The 27,090-nt window shown below is 42.5% G+C and overlaps 1 protein-coding gene across 2 annotated transcripts in view; it reads left to right on the top strand.

The window, feature by feature from the left end:
- The window catches only part of SAMD12 (sterile alpha motif domain containing 12), a 430,287-nt gene extending 404,210 nt beyond the window's left edge, over positions 1 to 26,077 (top strand). The window contains exons 5-6 of one of the 2 annotated variants that reach the window (XM_065903150.1): positions 12,420 to 12,521; positions 17,680 to 26,077. In XM_065903150.1, coding sequence (XP_065759222.1) covers positions 12,420 to 12,521; positions 17,680 to 17,702 — 125 coding nt within the window. In that variant the 3' untranslated portion in view covers positions 17,703 to 26,077. The remainder of the gene's footprint in view (positions 1 to 12,419; positions 12,522 to 17,679) is intronic. The other variant, XM_065903151.1, reaches the window with a different exon arrangement.
- The last annotated feature ends 1,013 nt before the right edge of the window (positions 26,078 to 27,090 follow it).

Raw genomic sequence — 27,090 nt, 5'->3', positions numbered from 1 at the left:
ATTTCAATCCAATATTTTATCTCTCTGCAGCCATATGACATGGCTTATCCTCCCTGCACTCTTTTGAAATTCAACACTCTCCATTATTAAATGGAAAGGAGTTTGAAATTTGTTGAGCATCTGTTAGGCACAATACCTGTAATATATGTTATTTTATTTACTCTATTTCTTTGTTTCTGAGGTATACTATTTTCTTATATGTTAACACGTCTGAATTGTACCTTTTACATTATAATCGCTGTAGGTCATATGGCAGTCTTGGCTACATGAACTTGGCTGACTGTTGATATTTTTATCACCTCACTCAAGTTATATATACTATTAGCACTTCACCTGTTGAGTTTAATTGCTATTTTAAAATGGCTTCAGAAATATTACACTATAATTTGGCACTGAAGCAAAAATTTATCCTGAATGCTGAAAGTCATGAAACTAGAACACCATTAGTGAGGCAAATGTTTGACATTGGGATAATGACCTCAATTTCATATTTTCTTGCAAGGCAGTAATCATGAGCTTTACACTGCCTAAAGGAAGATGCCACAAGTAGATGAAGGTGTGTTGGTTTTATTACTAGGATGCATGCAAAAGGAATGCCTGTCATACATAAAGCTTGCACCTAAAAGTACAGAAATTGCCAGGTTATTCAGAGCAAATGAAAGAAATACCAAAGAAACTAAATATCATGCATTGTTCAGGACTGTCAAAAAAAAAAAAGTATTATTGCCTCATTCCATGAGCAGTGTTTTCTTCTCCTTCCTTTGTCCAGGATGTATGCTTAGTCGCTCAGTCATGTCTGCCTCTTTGTGACCCCACAGTCTGTAGCCTGCCAGGCTCCTGGGCCCATGGGATTCTCCAGACAAGAATATTGGAGTGTGTTGCCATGCCCTCCTCTAGGGAATCTTCCCGACCCAGAGATCGAACCCAGGTCTCCCTCATTGCAGGCAGATTCTTTACTGTCTGAGCCACTAGGGAAGCCCATGAATACTGGAGTGGGTAGTCTGCCCCTTCTCCAGGGAGTATTCCCAACCCAGCAATCAAAGCAGAGTCCCCTGCATTGCAGGCAGATCTTTACCAGCTGAGCTAGCAGGGAAGCCCCTGTCCATGATAAGTTTAACAAAAAATTGCATTTTGGATTCAATGAAATACAGTAGTTCTCACAAAACCATCTGTAAACCACACATGAATTCCCTCCTTTTACAGATGAAGGAGCTGTGGCTTAGCGAGGTTAAATAACTTGACCAGTCTTAAGACTAGCGAGTGGAAGAATCACTGATGTTCATTACCCCACAGTGATTCCTTAAAATTGTAGAGCAACACAGGTGGGTAGTTCTGGAAAGATACTAACTGTTCTGTGATGACAGCCATTTCAACTATCATCTCCAGCACACTTCACAAACATGAATGCAGTGCTGCTGCAGTGCCCCGCAAACCAAACTCCCACTCTCTAGACAGAGAGCTTTCCACAGGGCTGGGCTCCTGCCCAGGATCCCTGCACAGTCCTGTTGAGAAGAGTAACTAAAAAAAAAAAAAAAAAACCTCATTTGTGCAGAGAGTTTTATAAGGGGTCACATTTCCTGGTGACTCCATCAATAAAGAATCTGCCTGTGATGCAGGAGACCTGGGTTCAATCCCTGGACTGAGAAGATCCCCTGGAGAAGGGAATGGCTACCCACTCCAGTATTCTTGCCTGGGAAATCTCAGAGCACTCTGACAGGCTACAGACCTTGGGATCACAAAGAGTCAGACACGACTTAATGGTTTAGCCACCACCAATAAGCAATCAGAAATTAATGCTCTGAAATAGTGACTTTTAAAGAACAATTTCCCAACTCTTAAATTCTCCAACAGTTACTATGCCTAGAATGTGGGGCAGATACCACTTGCCCAAACTACCATTCTAAGGCAGTACATCAAGCATCCCTTGGCACCTAACAGGCAAGAGCTATGGTTTGGGCCGCTGCTTGCTCACTGACCCTAACGAGACATGGGAAGCTTCCTCTATCCCATCCTATCTGGGCCAGCTCCTTATGGGGCTACCATAGGGGTCAGCAAGGGCCTGCCGCCCTCTTCTGCATTTCCACTGAAGAGACAGAGGGGAAGCAATTTGAGGGCCCCTCCTACCCTAATGAGACAGGCTGCATCAGTTCTGCGACAGTCCTTCATTAGGTGTCACTGTCACATAACTTCAGTTCAGTTGCTCAGTCGTGTCCAACTCTTTGCAACCCCATGGACTGCAGCACACCAGGCTTCCCTGTCCATCACCAACTCCCAAAGCTTACTCAAACTCATGTCCATCGAGTCGGTGATGCCATCCAACCATCTCATCCTCTGTCGTCCCCTTCTCCTCCCGCCTTCAATCTTTTCCAGCATCAGGGTCTTTTCAAATGAGTTAGTTCTTTGCATCAGGTGGCCAAAGTATTGGAGTTTCAGCTTCAGCATCAGTCCTTTCAGTGAATATTCAGGACTGATTTCCTTTAGGATGGACTGGTTGGATCTCCTTGCCGTCCAAGGGACTCTCAAGAGTCTTCTCCAACACCACAGTTCAAAAGCATCAATTTTTCGGCGCTCAGCTTTCTTTATAGTCCAACTCTCACATCCTTATGTAACTACTAGAAAAACCATAGCTTTGACTAGACGGAACTTTGTTGGCAAAGTAATGTCTCTGCTTTTTAATATGCTGTCTAGGTTGGTCAGCTTTTCTTCCAAGGAGCAAGCATCTTTTAATTTCATGGCTGCAGTCACCATCTGCAGTGATTTTGGAGCCCCCAAAAATAAGGTCTGTCACTGTTTCCATTGTTTACCCATCTATTTGCCATGAAGTGATGGGACCAGATGCCGTGATCTTAGTTTTCTGAATGTTGAGTTTTAAGCCAACTTTTTCACTCTCCTCTTTCACTTTCATCAAGAGGCTCTATAACTCTTCTTCACTTTCTGCCTTGAGGGTGGTGTCATCTGCATATCTGAGGTTATTGATATTTCTCCCGGCAATCTTGATTCCAGCTTGTGCTTCTTCCAGCCCAGCGTTTCTCATGATGTACTCTGCATATAAGTTAAATAAGCAGGGTGACAATATACAGCCTTGATATACTCCTTTCCCAATTTGGAACCAGTCTGTTGTTCCATGTCCAGTTCTAACTGTTGCTTCCTGACCTGAATACAGATTTCTCAGGAGGCAGGTCAGGTGGTCTGGGATTCCTATCTCTTGAAGAATGTTCCACAGTTTGTTGTGATCCACATAGTCAAAGACTTTGGCATAGTCAATAAAGCAGAAGTAGATGTTTTTTGGAATTCTCTTGTTTGTTCGATGATCCAACGGATGTTGGCAATTTGATCTCTGGTTCCTCTGCCTTTCTAAATCCAGTTTGAATATCTGGAAGTTCATGTTTCACGTACTGTTGAAGCCTCTCTTGGAGAATTCTGAGCATTACTTTGCTAGCGTGTGAGATGAGTACAATTGTGTGATAGTTTGAACATTCTTTGGCATTGCCTTTCTTTGGGATTGGAATGAAAACTGACCTTTTCCAGTCCTATGACCACTGCTGAGTGTTCTAAATTTGCTGGCATATTGAGTGCAGCACTTTCACAGCATCATCATTTAGGATTTCAAATAGCTCAACTGGATTTATTTCACCTCCACTAGCTTTGTTCGTAGTGATGCTTCCTAAGGTCCACTTGACTTCACATTCCAGGATGTCTGGCTCTAGGTGAGTGATCACACCATTGTTTTTATCTGGGTCGTGAAGAGCTTTTTTGTACAGTTCTTCCGTGTATTCTTGCCACCTCTTCTTAATGTCTTCTGCTTCTGTGAGGTCCCTACCATTTCTGTCCTTTATTGTGCCCATCTTTGTATGAAATGTTCCCTTGGTATCTCTAATTTTCTTGAAGAGATCTCTAGTCTTTCCTATTCTATTGTTTTCCTCTATATCTTTGCATTGATCACTGAGGAGGTCTTTCTTATTTCTCCTTGCTTTACTTTGGAAGTCTGCATTCAAATGGGAATATCTTTCCTTTTCTCCTTTGCCTTTCACTTCACTTCTTTTCTCATCTATTTATAAGGCCTTCTCAGACAGTCATTTTGCCTTTTTGCATTTCCTTTTCTTGGGGATGGTCTTGATCACTTTCTCCTGTACAATGTCATGAACCTCCGTCCATAGTTCTCAGGCACTCTATCAGATCTAATCCCTTGAATTTATTTGTCACTTCTACTGTATAATCATAAGAGATTTGATTTAGGTCATACCTGAATGGTCTACTGGTTTTCCCTACTTTCTTCAATTTAAGTCTGAATTTTGCAAATTGCGTGCCTAGGAACTTTTAAAGGAGGTCACCATTATCCTCATTACCTCCACCATAGTTTGGCCTCTGATCAAACAACAGGGAGGGAACACAGCCCCACCCTTCAACAGAAAATTGGATTAAATATTTCCTGAGCATGGCCCTGCCCATCAGAACAACACCCAGTTTTCCCCTCAGTCAGTCTCTCCCATCAGGAAGCTTCTATAAGCCTCTTATCCATCAGAGGGCATACAGAATTAAAACCACAGTCACAGAAAACTAATCAAATTGATCACATGGACCACAGCCTTGTCTAACTCAATGAAATTATGAGCCATCCAATGTAGGTCCACCCAAGATGGATGGGTCATGGTGGAGAGTTCTGACAAAATGTGGTCCACTGGAAAAGGAAATAGACCACTTCAGTACTCTTGCCTCGAGAACCCCATGAACAGTATGAAAAGGCAAAAAGATAGGACACTGAAAAATGAACTCCCCAGGTCAGCAGGTGCTCAATATGCTACTGGAGATGAGTGGAGAACTAACTTCAGAAAGAATGAAGAGACGGACCCAAAGCAAAAACACCACCCAGTTGTGGATGTGATTGGTGATGGAAGTCAAGTTCAATGCTATAAAGAGCAAAATTGCATAGGAACCTCAAATGTTAGGTTCATGAATCAAGGTATTTTGGAAGTGATTAAACAGGGATGGCAAGAGTGAACATTGACATTTTAGGAATCAGTGAACTAAAATGGACTGGAATGGGTGAATTTAATTCAGATGACCATTATATCTACTACTATGGGCAAGACTCCCTTAGAAGAAATGGAGTAGCATTCATAGCCAACAAAAGAGTCCAAAATGCAGTACTTGGAAGCAATCTCAAAAATGACAGAATAATCTCTGTTCATTTCCAAGGCAAACCATTCAGTATGACAGTAATCCAAGTCTATGCCCCAACCAGTAATGCTGAAGAAGCTGAAGTTGAATGGTTCTATGAAGACCTATAAGACCTTCTAGGACTAACACCCAAAAAATATGTCCTTTTCATTACAGGAGACTGGAATGCAAAAGTAGGAAGTCAAGAGATACCTGGAGTAACAGGTAAATTCAGCCTTGGAGTACAAAATGAAGCAGGGCAAAGGGTAACAGAGTTTTGCCAAGAGAACACACTGGTCATACACCCTCTTCCAACAACACAAGAGAAGACTCTACACAGGGACATCACCAGATGGTCAATACTGAAATCAGATTGATTATATTCTTTGCACTCAAAGATGGAGAAGCTCTATACAGTCAGCAAAAACAAGACCAAGAGCTGATTGTGGCTCAGATCAGTTCAATTCAGTTCAGTCTCGGTCATGTCCGACTCGTTGTGACCCCATGAACCACAGAACACCAGGCCTCCCTGTCCATCACCAACTCCCAAAGTCTACCCAAACCCATGTCCATTGAGTTGGTGATGCCATCCAACCATCTCATCCTCTGTCGTCCCCTTCAGCTCCTGCCCTCAATCCCTCCCAGCATCAGGGTCTTTTCAAATGAGTCAGCTCTTTGCATCAGGTGGCCAAAGTATTGGAGTTTCAACTTCAACATCAGTCCTTCCAATGAACACCCAGGACTGATCTCCTTTATGGTGGACTGGTTGGATCTCCTTGCAGTCCAAGGGACTCTCAAGAGTCTTCTCCAACACCAGACTTCAAAAGCATCAATTCTTCAGCGCTCAGCTTTCTTTATAGTCCAACTTTCACATACGTACATGACTACTGACAAAACTGTAGCCTTGACTAGATGGACCTTTGTTGGCAAAGTAAGGTCTCTTCTTTTTAATATGCTGTCTAGTTTGGTGATAACTTTCCTTCCAAGGAGTAAGCGTCTTTTAATTTCATGGCTGCAGCCACCATCTGCAGTGATTTGGAGCCCAAAAAAATAAAGTCAGGCACTGTTTCCACTGTTTCCCCATCTATCTGCCATGAAGTGATGGGGCCAGATGCCATGATCTTAGTTTTCTGAATGCTGAGTTTTAAGTCAACTTTTTCACTCTCCTCTTTCACTTTCATCAAGAGGCTCTTTAGTCCTTCTTTGCTTTCTGGCATAAGGGTGGTGTCATCGGCATATCTCAGATCATGAACTCCTTATTGCCAAATTCAGACTTAAATTGAAGAAAATAGGGAAATCCACTAGACCACCGTCACATAGTTGCTTAGTTTAGAGACTGCTGAGTGCTCAGGGCCACACAAAGATGCATAAAATACAAGCCCTTCACATATGAAGTTTCCCTAAGCAGGAGGGTGGGTGAATCTTGGGCAGAATTCCCAGCCATATCTGTTAACAGTGATGAGCACCCTTCCTTCTGTATTATCCAGGATGTTATATGATAGTGGTTTTCCTGTGTACAGATCTCTCCATAGACTGGAAGATTCCTGAGGGCAACAACAAGGATTTTTCATCTTTACGTCTCTAATATCTCGCATAGTGCCTGGTACAGCAATCCAAAAATGATGTTCATTCCTTTTGTTCATTCATTCATCAAAATCTTGCAGAGGTTCTGAACAGGGAGAGAAATGCTTTATGAGAATATGTAAGGCCATGTTGAAGTGGCCTTTGAGCTGGCCCAATAGGAACAGGAGAATCGGGGCAGGAGGATGAGGACGGAAGGAAGGACCATGTCAACCAAGGAAGGGCAGGATGGGAGAAATTCCATCAGTTACTCTGCTTGGAATGCAGGGTGGATACATCTGGAAGAATGGCCTAAAGTGTAATTGCAAAGGGCCTGGAATATTGAGCCAAGTGTTCTTCTTGAATTGGTGCCATTAAACAGAATCCCCTAGCTCTCCTCAGAACACTCAGGAGGTGGTATTGCTCTGGAGGAGACCAGGGAATCAGGATCCAGGGGACTTCTTTTTTAGGAAAATGTGCTGGGGTTTTGTCTTCTGTCTTGCAAATGATGTAGAGTGAATGCTGTGTAAGCACCAGCAGACTCCAGATCTTATCTGTGATGCTGATGATATTTCCTTAGGGAGGAGGCAGTGCATGTTAACCAAGAATCTAGGGTTCCAGCTTCCATCCTGGCTCCACCCATTATCATCAGTGAGACCCAACTGCTGTGCCTTAGTTTTCTGGATTGATAATGGAGTTATCAAAGTTAGGAAAGTGGACTTGATAATCACATTGTCTCAAAGGTGTTAAAAGGTTTAAAGGAAATGATGCTCAGAAACCTATGAGAACAGTACTTCTTGGCAGGTAAGTGTTCCACAAACCTTAACTATGATCATCTCTTCTCTTCTGTGGACCTTGGTTTCCTCATCCAAAGGGAGATAATAATACATGTTTATTCTCATGAATAAACATTCTCATGACCACTTCTCCTGGGCCATGACAGAATTAAATACGATTAAATGCGTGAAAGCAATTTGGAAGTTGAGCTCTGCATAGCGGCAGGGTGGAGATAAGGCTGTTCATTATGATGTCCTTAGCTGAAACATAATCCCAAGAGCCTGGGCAGGAAGGTGGGGTGTTCACGTATTTTCAGGCTGTTGGTTACAGGTGGGTGTGCGTGAATGACTTCTCTTGATGAAGTATGTCAAGATGAGGGCTTTAGTGTTTGACTCGTCCAAGATGGCATAAAGATGGAAACAGGGAAATTTACTAAGCAAGAAATAAATAAGGTTGCAGCCCTACAGCCTTGTAAGCCATATAATTTCAAACATCATAGTTTCAGACATCTGGGCTCTATTACCTGAAATCCCATTAAGCCTTCAGTTTCATAATTCTGTGTAAAACTTGGTAAATTGCAAGATTCTGCTGATGGCCACCAGCCAGTTCAAGCAATTAATCACAAGGGTCCCTGAGCAGGGTTGCAACTCATGCCAAGTGGATTCTTTAAGGGGAAGCTTTGTACACAAAAGAAATAGCCCCATCCACACAGTTTTGTAGCAACGTGCTTTGTAGCTCTGCCAACCCAGACAAATTATCTGTTATCATTAAGACATCCAAGTCTCATAACTTTTTCCTCAATGGAAATTAGTACTCACCAGCCCAAAGAAGATCCTCAAACTTCGTTAACTGTAATGTAGACTGTAACATGCCCAGAGCCAACAAATGCAGTTCAGACTAAATGAAACCCTACCCTTTACCCACCCTCAGCGTTTTCTCCTTTGAGGGAACTCAACATGAACTGAGCTGTCTTTCCTTTTCAACTTTTCTAGAATGCCTGGACTGTTTGCATTTGCCCTTACGTTCCAGGTCAAAGGGCCAAAACCCACAGCAGAGAAGTAACCTTGGAGCCTCTCTTCAGAATCCTGCTAGACATACCCCAGGGTGAAAGGGCCCAGCGCAAAGGAACTATTTCTCTTAAGACTTCTTGCTTGGTTTTGCCAACTTGAAAGAGTTTATGTAAACAATATAATCTTCTATACTTTAGAGCATTTATAAAGCCTTTCCTAATTACTGTTTTGTTTAGAGAGAGACTCTGGGAAAATGATGGAGAACAGAGGGGAGCCTTGAGCCCTTCCTTCAGACAGCAGAAAGGGGAGAGGGTGGCAGTCAGAATAAAATTTATGATATGGGTGAAAGTATTGTGACTTCACCTTACTTTTTAGGTTTCTTCTTTCTAAAACTCCTTTTATAAATCTCTCAGCTCAGTTTCTAATGCTACAATGCAGCTGTCTAGTTTAGTAGCCAGTCAGACATGACTGAGCTGAACTGAGGTACATGTGATCATTTAAATTTAAATGAGTTGGGACTTCCCTGGTCCAGTGGTTGTTAAGTCCAGTGGTTAAGACTGTACTTTCAATGCAGGGAGTGAGGGTTCAATACCTGGTTGGGGAAGTAAGATCCTACATGCCTTGTAACCAAAAAATTTTAAAAATTAAAGTAGATATTTGCAGAATCTTTAAAAGAAAGAAAAAAAAGTGCATTTAAATGAGTTAAAATTAATTTTATGGAGACACTAGCCACATGTCAAGTGCTCAAAATAGCCACATGTGGTTAATGGCTGCCATACTGGATAAAGCTGTGGTGCTGGAGAAGACTCTTGAGTCCCTTGGACAGCGAGGAGGTCAAACCAGTTAACTCTAAAGGAAATCAACCCTGAATATTCATTGGAAAGACTGATGCTGAAACTGCAGCTCCAATATTTTTGGCCACCTGATGTGAAGAGCCAACTCTTTGGAAAAGACCCTGATGCTGGGGAAGATTTAGGGCAGGAGGAGAAGGGGACGATGGAAGAAGAGGTGGTTGGATGGCATCACCGACTCAACGGACATGAGTTTGCACAAACTCCAGGAGACAGTGAAGGATAGGGAAGTGCTGCATGGACTGGTGTGTTGCAGTCCATGGGGTCGCAAAGAGTCCGACATAACTGAGAAACCAAACAACAAAGAACATGTCCATCATTGCAGAAGCACCTTTGGATGGTGCTACTCTAGATGAAGAACCTCAACAGCCTCGCTACTCACAGACCCGCAGCACTGGTATCACCTGAAACCTTGTTAGACGTGCATAATCTGCATTTTAACACGATACCCAGGTGACTCCTAGGCACATTAAAATTTGAGCAGCACTGTTCTAAAATACCCTTCCCCTCTTAAGAGTCTGTATAGCGAGATCCGTCACTGTCCTTGGCACAATTCGTTCTTATTTATGTAGCTTGTGTCCCCTTGTGACCTAGAGGGTGGGATGGAGTGGGAGGTGGGAGGGAGGTTCAGGAGGGAGGAGCATGTGTATACCTATGGCTCATTCATGTTGATGTATGGCAGAAACCAACACAATGGTGTATAGCAATTATCCTTCAGTTAAAAACAAATTTTTTTAAAAAAAGATTTACTCTTTGTCCGAAGAAGCTTGGGGTTAGGAGCAGTGATGCTTAAAGAATGGTCCTCAGATGGGTGATATGGGCGTGCCCTGCAAGCTTGTTAGAAATGCACATTTACAAACCCACTCCAGACCTACTGAATCAGAGTTTTTTTTCCCACTCAGGGCCCCAAATCTGGGTTTTACCATGCTCTCCAGGGAATTTCCAAGCACAGTGAAGTTGGAGAAGCATTAGGCAGACACATCATCAGGTGATTCTAAAACAGCATGATAAGTATAATGAGACAGGAAACTCTCCAAGCCCTACAACCCCCAAGGCAGGGGGGGACATCTTAGTAAATGTTCAATGGAACAAATGTTGCTCGCCTGCTTAATTAAGTAGCTGATGCATGAATAGGCTTGTAGAAACTAAACAATACTGGGATGATGGACCTGGGGCTTTGAATGGATTGGATGGCTTGCTCAGGTCTTGCCTCTCCTGTCTGCCTCACTCTAAAACCCAGTATTTGGATCACTGCACTATATTATATCCAGGACTCTTGGTGTTTTATTTCATGAAGTGAACAAGACTATAAAGCAAATTTCCCCCTCAGTCCGCACACTTTTCTCTGTCTGAAAGACAAATAACTACTATTTAAGTACTGAGGAGAAGATGTAGGGGCACCCATGGATTTGTGCCAAGCTGGTTTCATGAGAATCACCAAGCTGCTTGTTAAATAGAGAGATTTCTAGACCTCCCTCTGGACACTCTGAATCAGGGGAAGTTGGAGAGAGGCTGGACAAAATAAAAATTGTAAGAAGCTCCTTGAGATGAGTCAGATGTAGTCAAGCTTGAGAACCTCAGACTAAAATGGCCAAGTTCTTATCACCCTGGAATTCAGAGACTCAGCTTATCCCACAGCAACCAGAGCTGATTTCTGAGAGATGTTTAAGCCTCATCGTGTAGACTAGCAGTTTCATTTGTGGTAGAGCAGGAAGGGGATGAATAGTGTCAATGGGGTGTTTTTTTCCCTTAGTGCTGAGGAAAAGGAAAGGGGCAGCTTGTGCACAAGTGCATTCTTCCTCTGTGTGTGTGTGTGTGTGTGTGTGTGTGTGTGTGTGTGTGTGTGTGTAATTTCACTCATCTCAGGAACCCACACACTCTACAGAGAGGCAGCAACCCAAGCTGATCGTGACTGCAAAGCCAGCACCAGAAAAACTCCCCTTACAGTATCTGGAGTCCTTCACATTCTAACTGAAACAATAAAATTAAGGGCTGAAAGGGTAGAAGATGGAAATCAAGGCCTTCCTACCCCACCTGGGCATAAGTGATTACCTAAAGGTCTTCCCATGGGGCTTTGGGCCCTCGTGTGTCTTCTTAGCACTTGTGGCATCAAAGGGCCCCGGACGTATCATAATCAGGTTGAGGGTCGTAGCCTGGCCGAAGGCTGCAACTTCTTTAAGGCCCTTTATCTCCCCAAGCCTAACTTTCTTTATCTGTAAAGTGAGGTCATGTGATCTACCTCCTCAAGTTGCTGCAAAATGGAACAGGCTCTTATCACAATGCCTGACACAGACTACTTAGTTAAGGATAGTTTTTACTTCTGTGGTCATTATGGTCTATGGACTCTGAGTTAGTTGATGTTATCCAGAGAAACAGGATCAGTAAGAGATACTGGTCTCCAATAGGAGATATTGGTCTCCAATAGGAGATATATTTTTATATCTATCTATAGATCCATCTATCTAGAGAGAGAGGGAGAGATAATAGAGAGAGAGTAGAGATAGATAGATATTGCAAAGAATGGCTTACACAATTTTGGAGGCTGAGAAAGCCAAGGATCTGTAGTCAGCTAGCTGGAGACCCAAAAGAGCTGATGGTACAAATTCCAGTTCAAGCCCAAGTGTAAAGGCAGGAAAAGACAGATATCGCAACTCAAACGCAGGCATAGAGAATGAATTCTCCCTAAAGCAGCCTTTTATTCTACTCAGGTCTTCAACTGACTGGATGGGGACCACCCACATTAGGGAAAGCAACTTACTTGACTCAGTCTACTGATTCAAATGTTAATCTCATCCAGAAACACCCTCCCAGACACACCCAGAATAATGTTTAATCAACTATCTGGCCACCCCATGGCCCAGTCATGTTGACACATAAAATTAACCATCACAGAGTCGTCATGGATTCCAGTTTACGAAGGGTTTTGAGAAGTTACAGACTAGTTTGTGTGTTTTATTGCCCTGAACCCAAGTCCTCTGCTCTCCTGATACTCATCTTGTCTGAGATTCTGACCTCCATCTTCATCCAGTCAGAGGTAGCACTGATTTCTTCATCACATTCTCAGGAGGTGAACACCCCCCTCCTCAAACCATCAAGAGGACTGGTAGTGGCAGAAATGAAACCAGTGGAGCTGAGAACACATGTGACTTCTCCCACCAGAGGGCTGGTGAGCAGAGTTGAGTTTTATTGCCACATAAATCCTTCTTTGTCCTTCTTTTATCTCCTAACTCCTTCCATACCTACTGATTAATTAATTGAGCATACCTGTTTAAAACATCCCATCTTGATTCTTATAATAGTATGCCTGTGAGGGTTCTAAAAGTTAGAAATGATTTAGTATCAGAGGTTTTGATTACATTGAATATAAAATCAAATAAAATGAGCAAATGATGAAGAGAAGAGGGGAGTGAGGTTTGAAATTAGCCTTATTTCCTGTACACACAAGAGGCACACTTAAGTTGGTTTTTATCTTGGCCTATTTTGGGAGTGATATATTTGACTCACAACCAGGAATAGAAGATAAACAAGGACCTGTACCCTCTAAACCAACTTCAGCGCTATTGACATTTTGAGCTGGATAATTCTTTGAAATGAGGGCCTGTCCTATGCATCCCAGAACGTTCAGCAGGGTCCCTGGCTTCCACCCATTAGATGCTGGTAGTATGACAACCAGAAATGTCTCCTGACGTTGCCAAATGGGAAAAAATTTGGACCCAGCTGAGAACCACTGCTCTAAACACAGGACAGCTTCTAAACTGTGAGACAGAAATGTACTTTCTCTAGGCCAGACCTCTTATTTAGGGCTCTTTATGCGTAGGGTTCACATTTGATGAGCATTTTTTTATACAGACACAGCTACTTGCTTTGTCTCCTGAATCCCTATTGGAGTTTAGCAACTCGCTTTCCTAATACATGTTTCCTATTGAGTCAGGAAAGCATTGTGGTGAGAACAGATCTGCTTTCCAGTCTCAGCTCTGGACACTTCAGCAGGACGGCTGTGACAAGTTAATGAACCTGGCCTCATTTTTTCTAGGTGTGTTGTGAGGATAATGCAATTCAGCCCTCGAAGATGGCAGTGGTGACTCAATGAGCGCCTATAAAATCTTAGCTGGCCATCATAGCTGTTCAGTAAATATTAGTTCTGCTTCTTATTTTTTTATGATTTTATTTATTTATCTGGGCTTCCCAGGTCACGCTAGTGGTAAAGAATCCACCTGCCAATGCAGAGGACCTAAGAGATGCAGGTTCGATCCCCAGGTCAGGAAGATCCCTATTTATTTGTCTTTGGCTAAGCTGGGTCTGCATTGCTGTGTAGGCTTTTCTCTAGTTGCAGCGAGCAGGAGCTACTTTATAGTTGCACTGCACCAGCTCCTCATTGTGGTGGCTTCTCTCGTTGCTGAGCACAGGCCCTAGGGTTAGCAGGCTTCCCTAGTTGCAGCACGTGGGCTCAGTCAGTAGTTGCAGCTCCCAGGCGCTAGAGCACAGGCTCGGTAGCTGTGGCACACGGGCTTAGTTGTTCCAAGGCATATGGGATCTTCCAGGACTAGGGATTGAACCCATGTCTCCTGCATTGGCAGGTGAATTTTTTACCACTGAGCCACCAGGGAAGACCAGTTCTGCTTCTTATTTATTGTTGTGGAGGCACCTTTGGGTCTCCCTCCTTTGGACGGTGCATCTCACTCCTGCTATAAATTGTCAGAGTGCATTCAGGCCCACCCCGAAGTCCTCAAACATGAGTCATAGGAGAGACACTTTCAGATAGAAGATATGGCCCTTCTGGTTGAATGGAAGACACTGAACAACCGTTTTAAGAGACGAAGTCTTCTTTCTTCTCCAACCCGTGAGGGACGGGGCTGCCTGCACACACCGTCTTTTCTTTTTCCCCAAACACTCTCTTGTGGCTGGAGTAGGGGGAGGTGACATGGGACACTCTCAGTCCCAGGCATGTTCTTGAATCCTCTCCAGGCTGGCCTTTGTCTCCAGGACCAGCTTCTTCCTGCCTTTCAAGTGTCTGTTGTAAACGGTCCTTATCACAGGACTGTCTGTTGGCATCGGCACTAATCTGGGTGAGAGGGGAAGCCAGCTGCATTCACTGTGGCCTTGGCAGGTGAGGGGAATGTTACCCATCGCTGGAGGGGGCTGGCCTCGGGGCTGTGTTGTTTCTGCTTCCTGACCCCTAGCTGTGGCATTAGTACACTGACCTAATTGTATTTCTAGTTTCTCTAGGGAATTTTGAAAAGTTTCAGTAGTAATAATAATAAGTACCCATCACTTAGCAGATATTGACTGTTTGCCAAACACCATGCAAAGAACTTTTTCTGTGAACCCATTTCCGCATTACACCAACCGAGTGAGGTGGGAATTGTGATCACCATTTTAAATGTGAGGCTGTTGAGGTTTGGAGAAACTCACATGTTCAATATCCCGTAGTTGCTAAGTGGTGAGGCTGGGATATCAACCAGATCTGCCTGACTCCGGAACTCATGCTCTTCAATCACTGGACTCTGATGGGGCCCTGCTCATACTGGACTCTGAAGCTATTGCACTAAGGAAGGGAATAGCTCCCAGGATGCCTAAACCATTCAATAGTAATGTTGAAAAAAAGACATAAGAGCTTCTTACTGTTCACTAGCTGCAAATCCACACATGGTCATTTCTGGGATGCGCATGTTCCTTGAGTAGTCCTCGTGTGCATGCATGCGTACTCAGTCATGTCCGACTCTTTGCAACTCCATGGCTGTAGCCCGCCAGACCCCTCTGTCCATGGAATTCTCCAGGCAAGAATACTGGAGTGGGTTGCTATGCCTTCCTCCAGGGGATCTTCCCCACCCAGGGATTGAACCCATGTCTCCTGCATTGGCAGGCGGATTCTTTACCGCACCACCTGGGAAGTTCAAGTATCCTTAGATTCGAGAAAGAAACAGGCACAATTCCCACTCATTTGCAGCCCCAACTACAGGATTAAATCTCCAGTAAAATTAGATATTGAATTAAGCCCTAAAAAAGAGAAAAACCTCTCCTTCTCCAACATCACTTTCTTCTTCATTATTTCACAACCATTTATTAAGCATGTTCTGTATATTTGGCACAACACTTTGCATTAGGAAGACACACAATAAGATGTGGTAGCACCCTCAAAAATTTAGGAGGAGAGATGGATGCATTAAATTTATGTTATTCTTAATAATTCTTTTTCAAGGTCACACATTTTCCAGAGCTGACTTTAGCAAAAGTCTGAGTGATAGTATGTACTGTCAGATTCCTAGAAATCTGTTATTCCAGCTGCGCTTGTGTGCTTGCTTGTGTGCTAAGTTGCTTCAGTTGTGTCCGACTTTTTGAGACCTCATGGACCATAACCCACCAGGCTCCCCCATCCATGGGATTCACCAGGCAAGAATACTGGAGTGGTTTGCCATTTCCTCCTATACATTCCGGCTATACAGTTCCTTTATGGGTTGGCTTGGATAAAAGATTTTTACTTGCATCAGTTTCTAACCCCCTTTAATAATACTAGAATGTTGTCTCTTAATCAAATTATAAATATTTATCTTCTTAGTAATATTAGTGAATGAAAATAACTGTGGATGCTTTAGTTAGCCAGTGCTCATGGATCAAAACTGCACGCTCGTGAACTGAATTTTTGTTGTTCTTTTGTAAAACATCATGACAACAATAAATAAAAGTCCTGAACCCTTCACTTTTCCCTCCATTTCCTTTCTACACGTATGTGTAAGTTTTTTTTTAACTTTTTATTTTGAAGTAGAATTGATTAACAATGTGATATTTTCAGATGTACAGCAAAGTGATTCAGTTATACATAGACTTGCATCTGTTGTGTTGTTTGGTTTTTTTCAAATTCTTTTCCCACATCGGTTGTTATATAACACTGAGCAGAGTTCTTTGTGCTCTACAGCAGGTCCTTGTTGGTTATCCACTTTAAACATAGCGGTGTGGATGTGAGTTTTGTATTGTGGTATATCATAACTGTTCATCATGTTGCTAACACAATCTTCATAATGGCCATGTGATCACTTATTAATGAACTATAATTTACTTAACCTAAGTTTTTCACAATAGGAAACTGGTTGTTTTCTATATTTTCCACTTTTATAAATAACCTCTGGGTTGCACATTTGTGCATATAGCTTCTTTCATGTTTTTAGAATATTTCCTTAGGATGCACTCCTGGAATGGGAACAGAGTCAATGAATGTGAATTTTTAATATTTCTTAAATAAATAAATAAATTTATTTTTAAATAAATATTTTTCTAGCTTACAATGCCACCAGCAATATATTAATATTCTACTTTCATTACAGTCTTATCAGTAGTGTATATTATTTTATATTTAATGCACTGAAATAGCACCTTACTGTTGTCTCAAAAATCATTAAGTTTTAATGAAACACTTACTTATAAATTGTGCATTCTCTCATGTTTTGAAAAGCCTGTTTTAAAGCCTAGGAATTTTTTTTTTTTAAACAGTAAGAACTTTTGCTTTCTCTCCATTGCCCAATAGTTTGGGGTATTAAATAAAGCTAATATTGAAATATTTTTCTGAGCAAAATATTCAATTGTGCTCTTTTATTAACTAATTAGTGAAGACCTGTGTATATTGTATAGGATCTGTAGGGAGTACTGAGATAAAATAAAAGGCAATTAGAAAATAAAATTTGAAAAATTAGACAAATATATCTGTACTAGCATTTCCAAGGTCAAGAGCACGTTTGCCATTCATGTAGTTCAATCTGCTCAGGTTTTAATGACTTTCTCTACCTAATCACTAACCTACTCAGCCAGTCTGCCTTTTCAACTAACAAAGGGAGGACCTCCACCCATACTGCTTCCAATATTGCCTTCTAGGTTTTATCCTGGGAATGCTTCTTAATGCAGAATGAAGTGCCCCTGCTACGGACTATACACATCACCCCACCCCGAAATGCTTCCACTCCATTCCCAATCTGATCTTGCGGATCAAGTAAATGCATGAAACCCCACAGTGTACAGCATGGGTTCCCAAACCACAGCCCTGTCAGAGGGCCGAATGCCAGCTCCAAGGATCTGGTTTTCCCCTTTCTTGCATTCAAGTTCGCATGTCCCTGAGACGGACATCTTCCATGCTCTGGGAAAATTTAAAAAGGAAGGACGTTTCAAGAATACAAGCCATCATTGTATTTGCCTCAGAGTTGAATCACTGTTACCTCCACTAGAGCTTTCTCTTTGACCTAAGGATGTTAAGGTTTGTTTGAATATGATTATTGCTACATACCAGAATATGGGAATATAAAGAAATTTATCATGTTTTCTTCTTTTTCCTCTTACAGCCTCAGCCGAGGGTTCTCCATAAATGCAGTTAGCCTTCCAAGCTGCTGTCCTGCCAGTCAGTACGAACATGGCCTGTTCCTCACAGAAAGACTAACTCATGGTACTGCCAGAAGATATCCTTGGAGCATTGACAGATTAACCAGATTAACTGGAAAACTACCCATTCAGTCAAGATTACCGGCTTTGGAAAATCTTAGTTTGCTCTGGATTTTTAAATGAGGTGCATAGTATACAGTGCCAGCTTGTTCCAAGTGGTCATTGGCAGACCATTGGCTGGAAAATTGCTTCCAGTTTTCATCACTGTGCATAACTGAGGCTCCCACTGGGGAGCTGTCTGTGCCCTTCACTACAGGTCCTGTTCAGCATGGCAACTACTGGATTATTTTATTATGTGTGCAGATGGCATGATGTGTTAGAAAAAAAAAATTACAGCAGTCCTGCAATCTCAGTGGAAGTGTTCACAATATTATGCCCTGGTAGGAGTATAAACATGTCTCGACTGTGTTAGTTATGGTGTCTCAAGGTAGTCTGTCCAACTCTTCAGCACTTTACATGATAGCCCTACACCGAAACAAATCAGCACGTTGAGTATATGTGAGAAAACAAGTTCTTTCTTCTTTCTTATAAATTTTATCCTCTTTTGGCTCAGACTGTCCAAGGCGAGACTCCACTCCCAGCATATATCCCATAGTTTGGGACAGATTGGTAAATATGGCCACAGTACTGTTAGACTTAACCTCTTGACACTTTACGGAACAACTGGATTTCTTACAGCACCAAAGGGAGGTAAAGGTGGGCCTGGGGAGTGGTGGTCGTTTCCTCTTCTTGGGCACATCTTACCACAAGCACATCCACACACTCAAAGACAGGAGGCTTCTAATTGGCCAGGACACACAGTGTCTCTTTCTCTAGAGGAGTTCTCTCACCAAAAATAGGGGGAATGGCCACATTTTCATCTTAGACTATGGTGCGTTGATAGTAAGGACAGAAGAATAAAGGGATGTGACTTTAACACTTTGGAAAACTCTTTAGGTCAAGTTTTGGTCTCAACTCTCTAAAGAGGAAAAAATAGCAAGTGACCCCCTGCATGTCTAGAGAAGCAAGAGTTTCCAATCGCACACTAGGTTTTCTTCCTCAGAAGAGAACCTACTAGTCCTTTTTAATCCTATCTGGAATTATACCTGTTAACTAATATTTTTTACTATGTTTTACAACAAAGCACAGTCCTGGGATGCCAGTCAACCCAGTTATTGCTTGTCTTTAGGAATTAGAGGAATGTTCATGTTGACTGACCCTTCATCATGCTTTAGGCATTTTTTTTTTCCCCTGAAAATGTAAAGTTGACTGAATCAGAAACTCAGCCAAGTATGTTCTGTGTGCCCACAATCCCAGTCTGTGGCTCACAGGCATAGGAGACTTTTCTTTAAATACATGTAACAACCCTGGGACCCAGCCAGCACAAGCAGCTTGGCATTGTAGAGGGTCACCAGACACACACTCATTGTGTATTCTCCCACATCTTTCCTCCCCTGGGGGTATCAGGAAACGCACAGCCCGTTAGAAAACATCCCCACCTGAGATTTGGAAGCTTTACAGGGAAGGAGGGAGATCCAAAGGTGATTCGGGTGAGTCACCCAGCCAGATGTCTCACCGCGAGCCTGCAGGCTGTGGTGCCAAAGAACGGGGCTTCCGAGAGGGAACTCACAGGAGCTTCGGTCACCAACGATATCCGGCCCTTTGGTGGGCCAGCATCAGGACCAACACTGTAATTCTTTACAGATCCAAAATTAAGAGGCCAAAGCCTGGCTGCCAATGCCCCTGGACACCTCAGTCTTCACCACCCATCTCCAGAGGTTCAATTCCAACAGCAGAGCTCACTCCAGTCTTTCGTTTGTTCCTTTCTTTAGTCATCAAGTGTTTATTGAGCATCTACTGTGCCAAGCATTGAGCTGCGGCACTATCGTTTACAAGGTAGATGCTCCCTGCCCTTATATCTCCTCCTCGCAAACACTATCCCAACCCCACCTTTTCCACAGTGAAAACTGAATTCAGGCAGCATTCACTCCTCCAGAGCAATGTGGGGGAAACGGTCATGCACAGTTCCCTTGACTGAGGAAGCAGGCAGCAGAGGGGGAGGTAATGGACAGTATCAGGCCATTTATTTGCATCCGTTATGTACAGCCAGCCCTTCAGGCACCCAGATTTAGCCGATGAGAGCTTCCCAAAGCAACTTTCAGTTGCTCCTCTTGATGTCCACCCCGGTCATCTATACTCCCATCCCTTCTACAGAAACAGCCATTAGTCATTATGCTGGGTTCTCTGAAAGCCCAGTTTTAGAACTAGTCCAGCGGACACAGAATTGGGCCTGACAAACTCGACAGAACTACCGCCAGGTGCTGAGATACTGTAGCTAGGAATGCATCGGTTTAGCCGGGAAGGTTAATGACTGTTAACACCCTTGGAAAACCCAACATGCTTTATGGTGCAGATAGATGTTCATTAAATGATGGTGATTCATCCTTACTTTGGCTTTTGCAAAATATGTTATGAACAAGTAAATAAGTAGAGTTGTCTAGCCCTTTTCTTTTGAATCAAAGTGTGCTGGACAGTTTTTTAAAGGTAGTGGGTGAAGGTGGCAATAAGAGAGGGCAAAGATGGAGACAATGAAAGAGCCCCATTGAAGATGGCTCCTCTAAAAATGCCTTAATTCCTGGCACGTACCACATATTTGCATCTGAACTACTACTGTTTTCCAAACTGTCGACCTCTGTTTGAAATCATTTGAGGGCATGGTTTTGGAAACGTGGTGGCTTACAACCAGAACAGTCACAACCTAAACCAGCAAAACTGGGGAAACGATTTCCTTCTCAGCCTTGGGATTCTTTGTTCTGTGCTGACCCACAGTTACCCACGGCTACTGCCTGCCGCGTTGTACCGTCTTCCCAAGATGTGTGTAGGACATTTCACCTCCCAGGGATGGCTCTGTTGAGTTTTGTTTAGTAGGAGGCGGGAAATGGGGAGGAAGACTATAAAGGCTTTGATGTCTAAGGGCTGTAAACTGTTGATGCGTTAACTTTTCCTCTTCCTTGAACTTGTGCTGCACCTTTTATTAAAAGTCTGGCCCCTACACTCACACAGGAAAGGCACTCTTGGGAGTGAACAGAAACGGATAATTACCAGACTCTTTGGGGTGCCAAGGCGGATAAGCTCAGTTCAGGCTCCAGAACTGAATTTGAATATGCAGAGCATTGGTGGTTCTGCTAGGGTAAAAAGCACATCACCCGAGTAGTTTAAGATTCGCCTAGGGGACAGAGACACTATCAGCTTTCTTGTGGGTAATGGCGTGTCTTTGATTCCCTGCTTAGGCTCTGTGAGGTGTGTAACTGCGCCATCCACTTCTACCTCCAGATTACGGGAAATAACCCGGGTTCCCTCCAGAGTCCCTTCTCAGTTGCCCAGACAGAGGCGAATAGTCCTTCATTCTGGGGGAATTAAGCCTCCTTTTTAACCTTCAAAGGGAAAGGAATATCAACCTTACCTGAGAATATAAACAAAGGGTTAAAACCTCTAATAGATGCACCCTCTTGTTTCTTGCAAATGCTTTCTTTGTCTGCAAATGTCGCATAATTGTTTTGGGATAGGAACAATACAAGTCTAATGGAAGAGAAGTTTTCAAGACCCCCTTAGTGCTTTCGTTTCACCAAAACCTCCTCTTCCAGTGCATTAGCAGCTTCATTCTTTGTGATGCTTTCCTCTGCATTCTTTAGAGTAATTTTGTTACTTGACAACTAGACTTAAAGCTGCCTGTCGTCTCTTTTTAAAAACTTAATCTTTAAAAAGACATCAATTCTTCTATGCCTTAAAGGCTGTTTTTATTCACCTCTCCCACACCCCCTCCACCTCACTTTCTTGCTTTTTTGTGGGTTTTTTTTTCTTTTAATCTCTTTCTTCTTTTCGCATAGTTCCTTGGGTAGATTTCAAGTATTCTATAAAGAACTCAAACAGAGAAACATAGTTGTCACCTTTTTTCCCCAGGACTGACTAACAGTTCCTTCTTAAGTTTGATCTTGGTGAAAGCTAGTTGCCCAAACAGCACTGGGACAGGGATTCTGATCTGGGGGTGGGGTGGGGGTGGTGGTAATGGCAGGTCAGTGCCGATAATCAAAGCAAGGGCCATGAGATCACAAGAGAGGACAGCCCAGGAGACGCACCTGCTCAGGACACAGCCAGGGACTCAGTTTCAAAGACAAGCAGGTCCTTCTCCTTAGTCTCCTGAGATGTGCATCTCATCCTGTAGCCAGAAAACTCACTTATGAGTTCTGCTTTATTAATGTGAAATATTCCTGGCTCTGAGACACAGCTTCAAGGTCAAAGAGAGCTGTGTTTGCATTGTTTTGCTCTGGTGACTTACTCCAGGAAGGAGATGGGGAGCCTTCTTTTGAAGGTGAACCACCTGTGGGAAGCTTGAGGAAAAATTAGCCAAGGGGGTTACACCAGCCCTTAATAAAAAGCACAAAATAAAGCCTTCCCTGGAGATGCTCACTTGGGAAGATGGCTAGGAGGATGGTACCCTGGTTTCTTCTGGCCATCATCTTGGCTCTGCAGGGAAAGTTCTGGGCACGTGTGGCAAGCTCTAAGATCTGACTTTTCAGGGTGCAATTTGCCTGTGACAGAAGTGCCTTTGAGTATGGGACTGGTTTTAGACATCCTGCTCAACTGGAGAATTCCATGGACAGAGAAGCCTGGCGGGCTACCATCCATGAGGTCGCAAAGAGTCGGAAAGGACTGAATGACTAACCCTGACTGACTCAGCAGCACAGACTGAGAAATTATGAACACAGAACAGCAGAAAAGGGGTATACAAGGCACTGTAAATCTGGAGTTTCCATTGCCACATATGGGGCTATTTTAAAATCTTGCAGAGCCCCAAACATCCTTACTTCAGAGGCTCCCTTCTGCAATTATATCAAGCACTACAAGTCACCAACAGCTTAGGCCTCATAAAATTTCAAAGTAACCATATGACTTGCATTGAATTGCAGGTGACTGGCTGACATTATAGATATTTAAACATTACTTCTGATTATGCAATATCTTTTTCAGACTTGGGAGCCAGTGGCTTGGGATTTCATTGTTTCACTGTTTGTTTCATTGTTGTCCTTGTTTTGCAAACCTCCAAAATTTAAAGAAGTCTTAGAAAGAAAGGCTCTTAAAGCCACGCCTTTTTGCTTAAAGGACAGTGATTGAAACAGCCATTTGATGTAAACAAGGAGACTGTTAAATTAAGCCAAAGTTGGAGATACTAATAACTAAAATTAGGCTGGTTGCCTTCTGCATTGTTTATAGCCTTTTAAATATCAACTATTTGGATCAAAGGAAATAAATAGGCTGCTTTCACATGGCCTTGGCACATTAGCACACACACAACTACTACAGGTGGAATTCTAGGCTGGGTTGATGTGCCAAAGCACACAGATCTGTCTTACGTGGTTGTATTTAATCACCAGTCCCCACCCCCCAATTCCTATGAAAATATATTCAAATGCTTTACTCCCAAGAAAATTCTAAAATGAGACTCAGTATTTAGATCATTGCTTCTCTCAGAGGAGGGGGTACTGATTTTGTGACATGATCTTGAAGAAAATCACCAGCCATTAAATACCTTGACGGTCGCTCCTGTTCCAATCCACAAGCATACCCTGGTCTTCTCCCATCTTCCCAGAGGGCAGCCTGGCCTCCCTCTTAAGTAGCACACATGTTATAAAGACCTCTTCTAAACCTCTGAATAGACTCCTTGTTCAAGCATAATTCCAAAAATGCAATCTGAATTTTGAGTACCACCTTGATCCTTGATGATTCCCTAAATCAATTCTAATTATTTATATCTATTTTCAGTGTTTAAGCCACAATCAACTGCATTTATATGTTTGCATTGGTCACTTCCTGCTCACTCTGTCACAGCTTTTGAGCAAGCCTACACGATAAAGTATCTGCCTGCCATGCAAGAGACCAGGGTTCAATCCCTGGGTCGGAACGATCCCCTGGAGAAGGGAATGGCAACCCACTTCAGTATTCTTGCCTGGAGAATCCCATGGACAGGGGAGCCTGGTGGGCTACAGTCCATGGGGTCGCAAAGAGTCAGAAACGACTGAGCAACTAACACCTTCATTTTCACACCAATTCCCATTTAAGAAATTTGAGAAAAGACCAGAAATATTTCCCTGTGTACCAGCTGCAGAAGTTTTGAAGCCCATAACCAGGTTCTTTTTCACATCAAAAGGCCCCTGTTTATAGGTGGAAACCTTAAAGAGAAATGGGGGAGTGCAAGGGGGTAGTATTCACATTTGAACACTGGAACCTGTGTCTTTTTCATCATAATCCCACTCTCCCATCACGTCACCCTTCTCTTTCTAAAAGCAGTAACCTCTTTGCTGAGTTGACCTCCCACTTGGGGTAGTCAGGGTTCCACTTGTTTAAATTTCACTCAAAGAGAATTAGAAGGCTCTCAGGGGCTCTGAGTGATTCCAACACCCCTTACTTTTCCTTCCCCAGTCAAAAAACACTATCCTCATGTGGCCATGTTTGAGGAGACTGTGATTTAACAAGTGGAAGTTTATATTTCAGAGAGCTGAATAAAGCCAGCTTCTTGACCCTGCCCTGTCTCAGTTGTGATTGGCGCAGAAGCAATTCATCTGCCAAAAAACCAAGGCAGCACAAATGTTTTGAAACGAATTCCACTAAAACTCTTGTGTCACTCCATCATACCTGCTGTAGTTCCAGTTAATCCAACTATTTAATATCATTAGGTACCAAATTAAACAGCTGTACACAAAATTTTAGAAAAGATCAATATTTTAACACAATTACATATTAGCCATCAAAAGTACCCAAGAAAAGAAAATGTTGAACTGTTGTTTCTGTACTTGAATTATTCTTAAAATTCTGTGGAGACTGGCAATGCTCTGATAAAGGGGAAACCGTTTCGAATTCAAGAATACTTGCATTCAAGAGAAATTGCGCGTCTCTCTGGGCCTTTGCTCATCTGTCTGGGATGTTACCTGTTCTGCCTTAGCAGACAGGGTTGTTTGGAGGCTAAATTGAGCTAAGGGGAGAAGCTATTCTGTATCACCAATGTCTGTATATTCATCATGGTGAGCAGGGCTATGGGCTTTCATCAGTGAATTCCTATCCCTTGTACTGTGCCTTTCCCTCATAGCTGCTTTTACTGAGTCCATTCTGGGATGCTAAAAAGTAAAACGGTAAGAAAGCAACAATCAACATTTTGGGGAAGCTACTGAATTATTTGAGGGAACGCTACTTAGGAAGGAACTTCAGTAGATGTTTTGGTACAACTTATAAAAAAGGTAAAGGTAACTCAAGCATTTTGTATGCACACACAATACATGGGGGCTGGTCTGCCAAACCCATGGCCAGGGTGACCATTTATCTCCACCTCCCAAAGGTTTAGAGCTCTGTGACCGAGCTGAGGGAGAGAGTTTGGGCTGGGCTGAGCGCAGGTGAAGATTGCCAATCCCCAGGTTAAAGAAGGCCAATGAAGTTGATGAATTGCAGGTCACAGGAAACAGCCACATCGAACTTCCTAGATGAGCTGGTGTCTTTGTGCTAGGAAAGGAAGAGGAAGAAAAATCACACCATGTGTACTGAATATAAAATGAATGTTTTCAGTTGCATGTGAGTGGAAAAAATTCTGACCAAAAAAAAAAAAAGTTCACTATTTTACAAACACTAACAAACATGGCTATAAAAGCACATTTCATAACGCAAAAGCCTACGTAAATGGGAGACATTTTTATAGCTTCCTTAAGTGAGTAGTTAAACCAGCAGTCTGAAATCTCTTAGTCCCCTAAGAGTGGTTAATTAAATATTTTCCTTATTCATTGCCCACAACTGTGAGGTTTTTTTTCTCTACGCACCCTAGAAAAATTCCCAAGACTAGACTTAAGGAGGACACAAGCGGGTTATGTAGTAAAATAAGAGTGCCTTTTCTGTTGGATGTTCATTTTAGTTCCTTGAGTTCCCAGGGCATACAGTGTTTAGAAACTTCTTTCTCTAAACATAGGAATTATTGCACACCACGATTTTGAACTACCGATTTCCATATCTTAAGCAGCTATCAACTTGCCAATTCCCTTTGGGTCTTCTTTACATTTTTCTTATAATGTTTCCTTGTGTTTTGGGTTGTCCTCAAAAAGAGTTTTGGGGGTGGGGGGGCATGATTCTTTTTAAATTGATAGAAATGAAACTACAGATTTTTGCCCCCTTGTATCTGTGAGCATGATCTCTATCAGGCTTGAAAATCTGCTTTATCATTTTGTATATTTGACTATTTTGTATTCAGCATTACTTGATTCCTTATGTGCATGGCAATGTATTAAAATGTGGGATTTCTATTACCGTGTAAAAGTGTTTTGATTCTGATTTTCAACCTATATCCTTGGGAAAAAAAATTACATTAAACTTTTCATTTCTATTTTCTTCAGCTCATCAGCTTTGCAAAAGAAAAAAGAAAGTTAACAGCATTTCACTTTCCCTGTATTAGCTAATGATGCAATTCATAGTGGAAAATTGTCCTCAATTATGCTGTGTTTCCTGGAGAAATAATATATGTGGAATGAATTGGTGGCCTCCCTCCAGCTCCCAGCACACAGAATTCCCCCAGCACCAAATCCCACCAGCATGATGGCTATTACCATTGAACACTTTCATGTGGAGCACAGCTGGGTAAAAGACACAGTTCTCTTCCTCCTCAGATACACTAACACCCTGGAAAGAGATGGCACAACAGATCCTGGCCTGCCAATTAACTTTCACCCCAGCGAGTCTTAAGTGCTTATCATTGCATGATTGATGGCATCCCCCAGGACCTCTATCTCCATCTCTCTCAGGTGATGACCAAGTGTCAGCTATCTGTATTTTATCAATTGAAATGCCTTCAAGTAACACCTGCCTAAGAGATCGGGATACGAGGGCAGTTCTCTAGTTCAGCAAACATCTAGATATACTCCACTCAACCCGTATTTAAAAGACACCAACTTGTTTTTTTCTCAAAAAAAAAAAATCCACTGAGTAATACAATGCACCAAATATAAACAATAGACCATTTTATCTGCTCCAAACTCCCATTTTCACCAATCCCTTTCTCAAGGAAACATTGTAATGAATACTTACAGCCACTATGACTTTGCTGAATATGATAAATTGCCTCAATTGATATTAGACACTTCCTTTCCCAAAAGGAAAAAGGACGTGTAAATCACATGAAAAAGCAAGGAAACACTCATTGCCTTTTTTTTTTTTATTACATGTTTACAAAGAATCTAGTGTTTTGGGGGATTTGAGGGTTTTTGTTTTCCCCAGAAAAGGTTTCCAAAAACAAAACGGGTGAGAAC

Source organism: Muntiacus reevesi, chromosome 12 (assembly GCF_963930625.1).
Source record: "Muntiacus reevesi chromosome 12, mMunRee1.1, whole genome shotgun sequence".
In the NCBI taxonomy this organism is placed as follows: Eukaryota; Metazoa; Chordata; class Mammalia; order Artiodactyla; family Cervidae; genus Muntiacus; species Muntiacus reevesi.
This window is presented reverse-complemented; position numbering and strand designations above follow the sequence as displayed.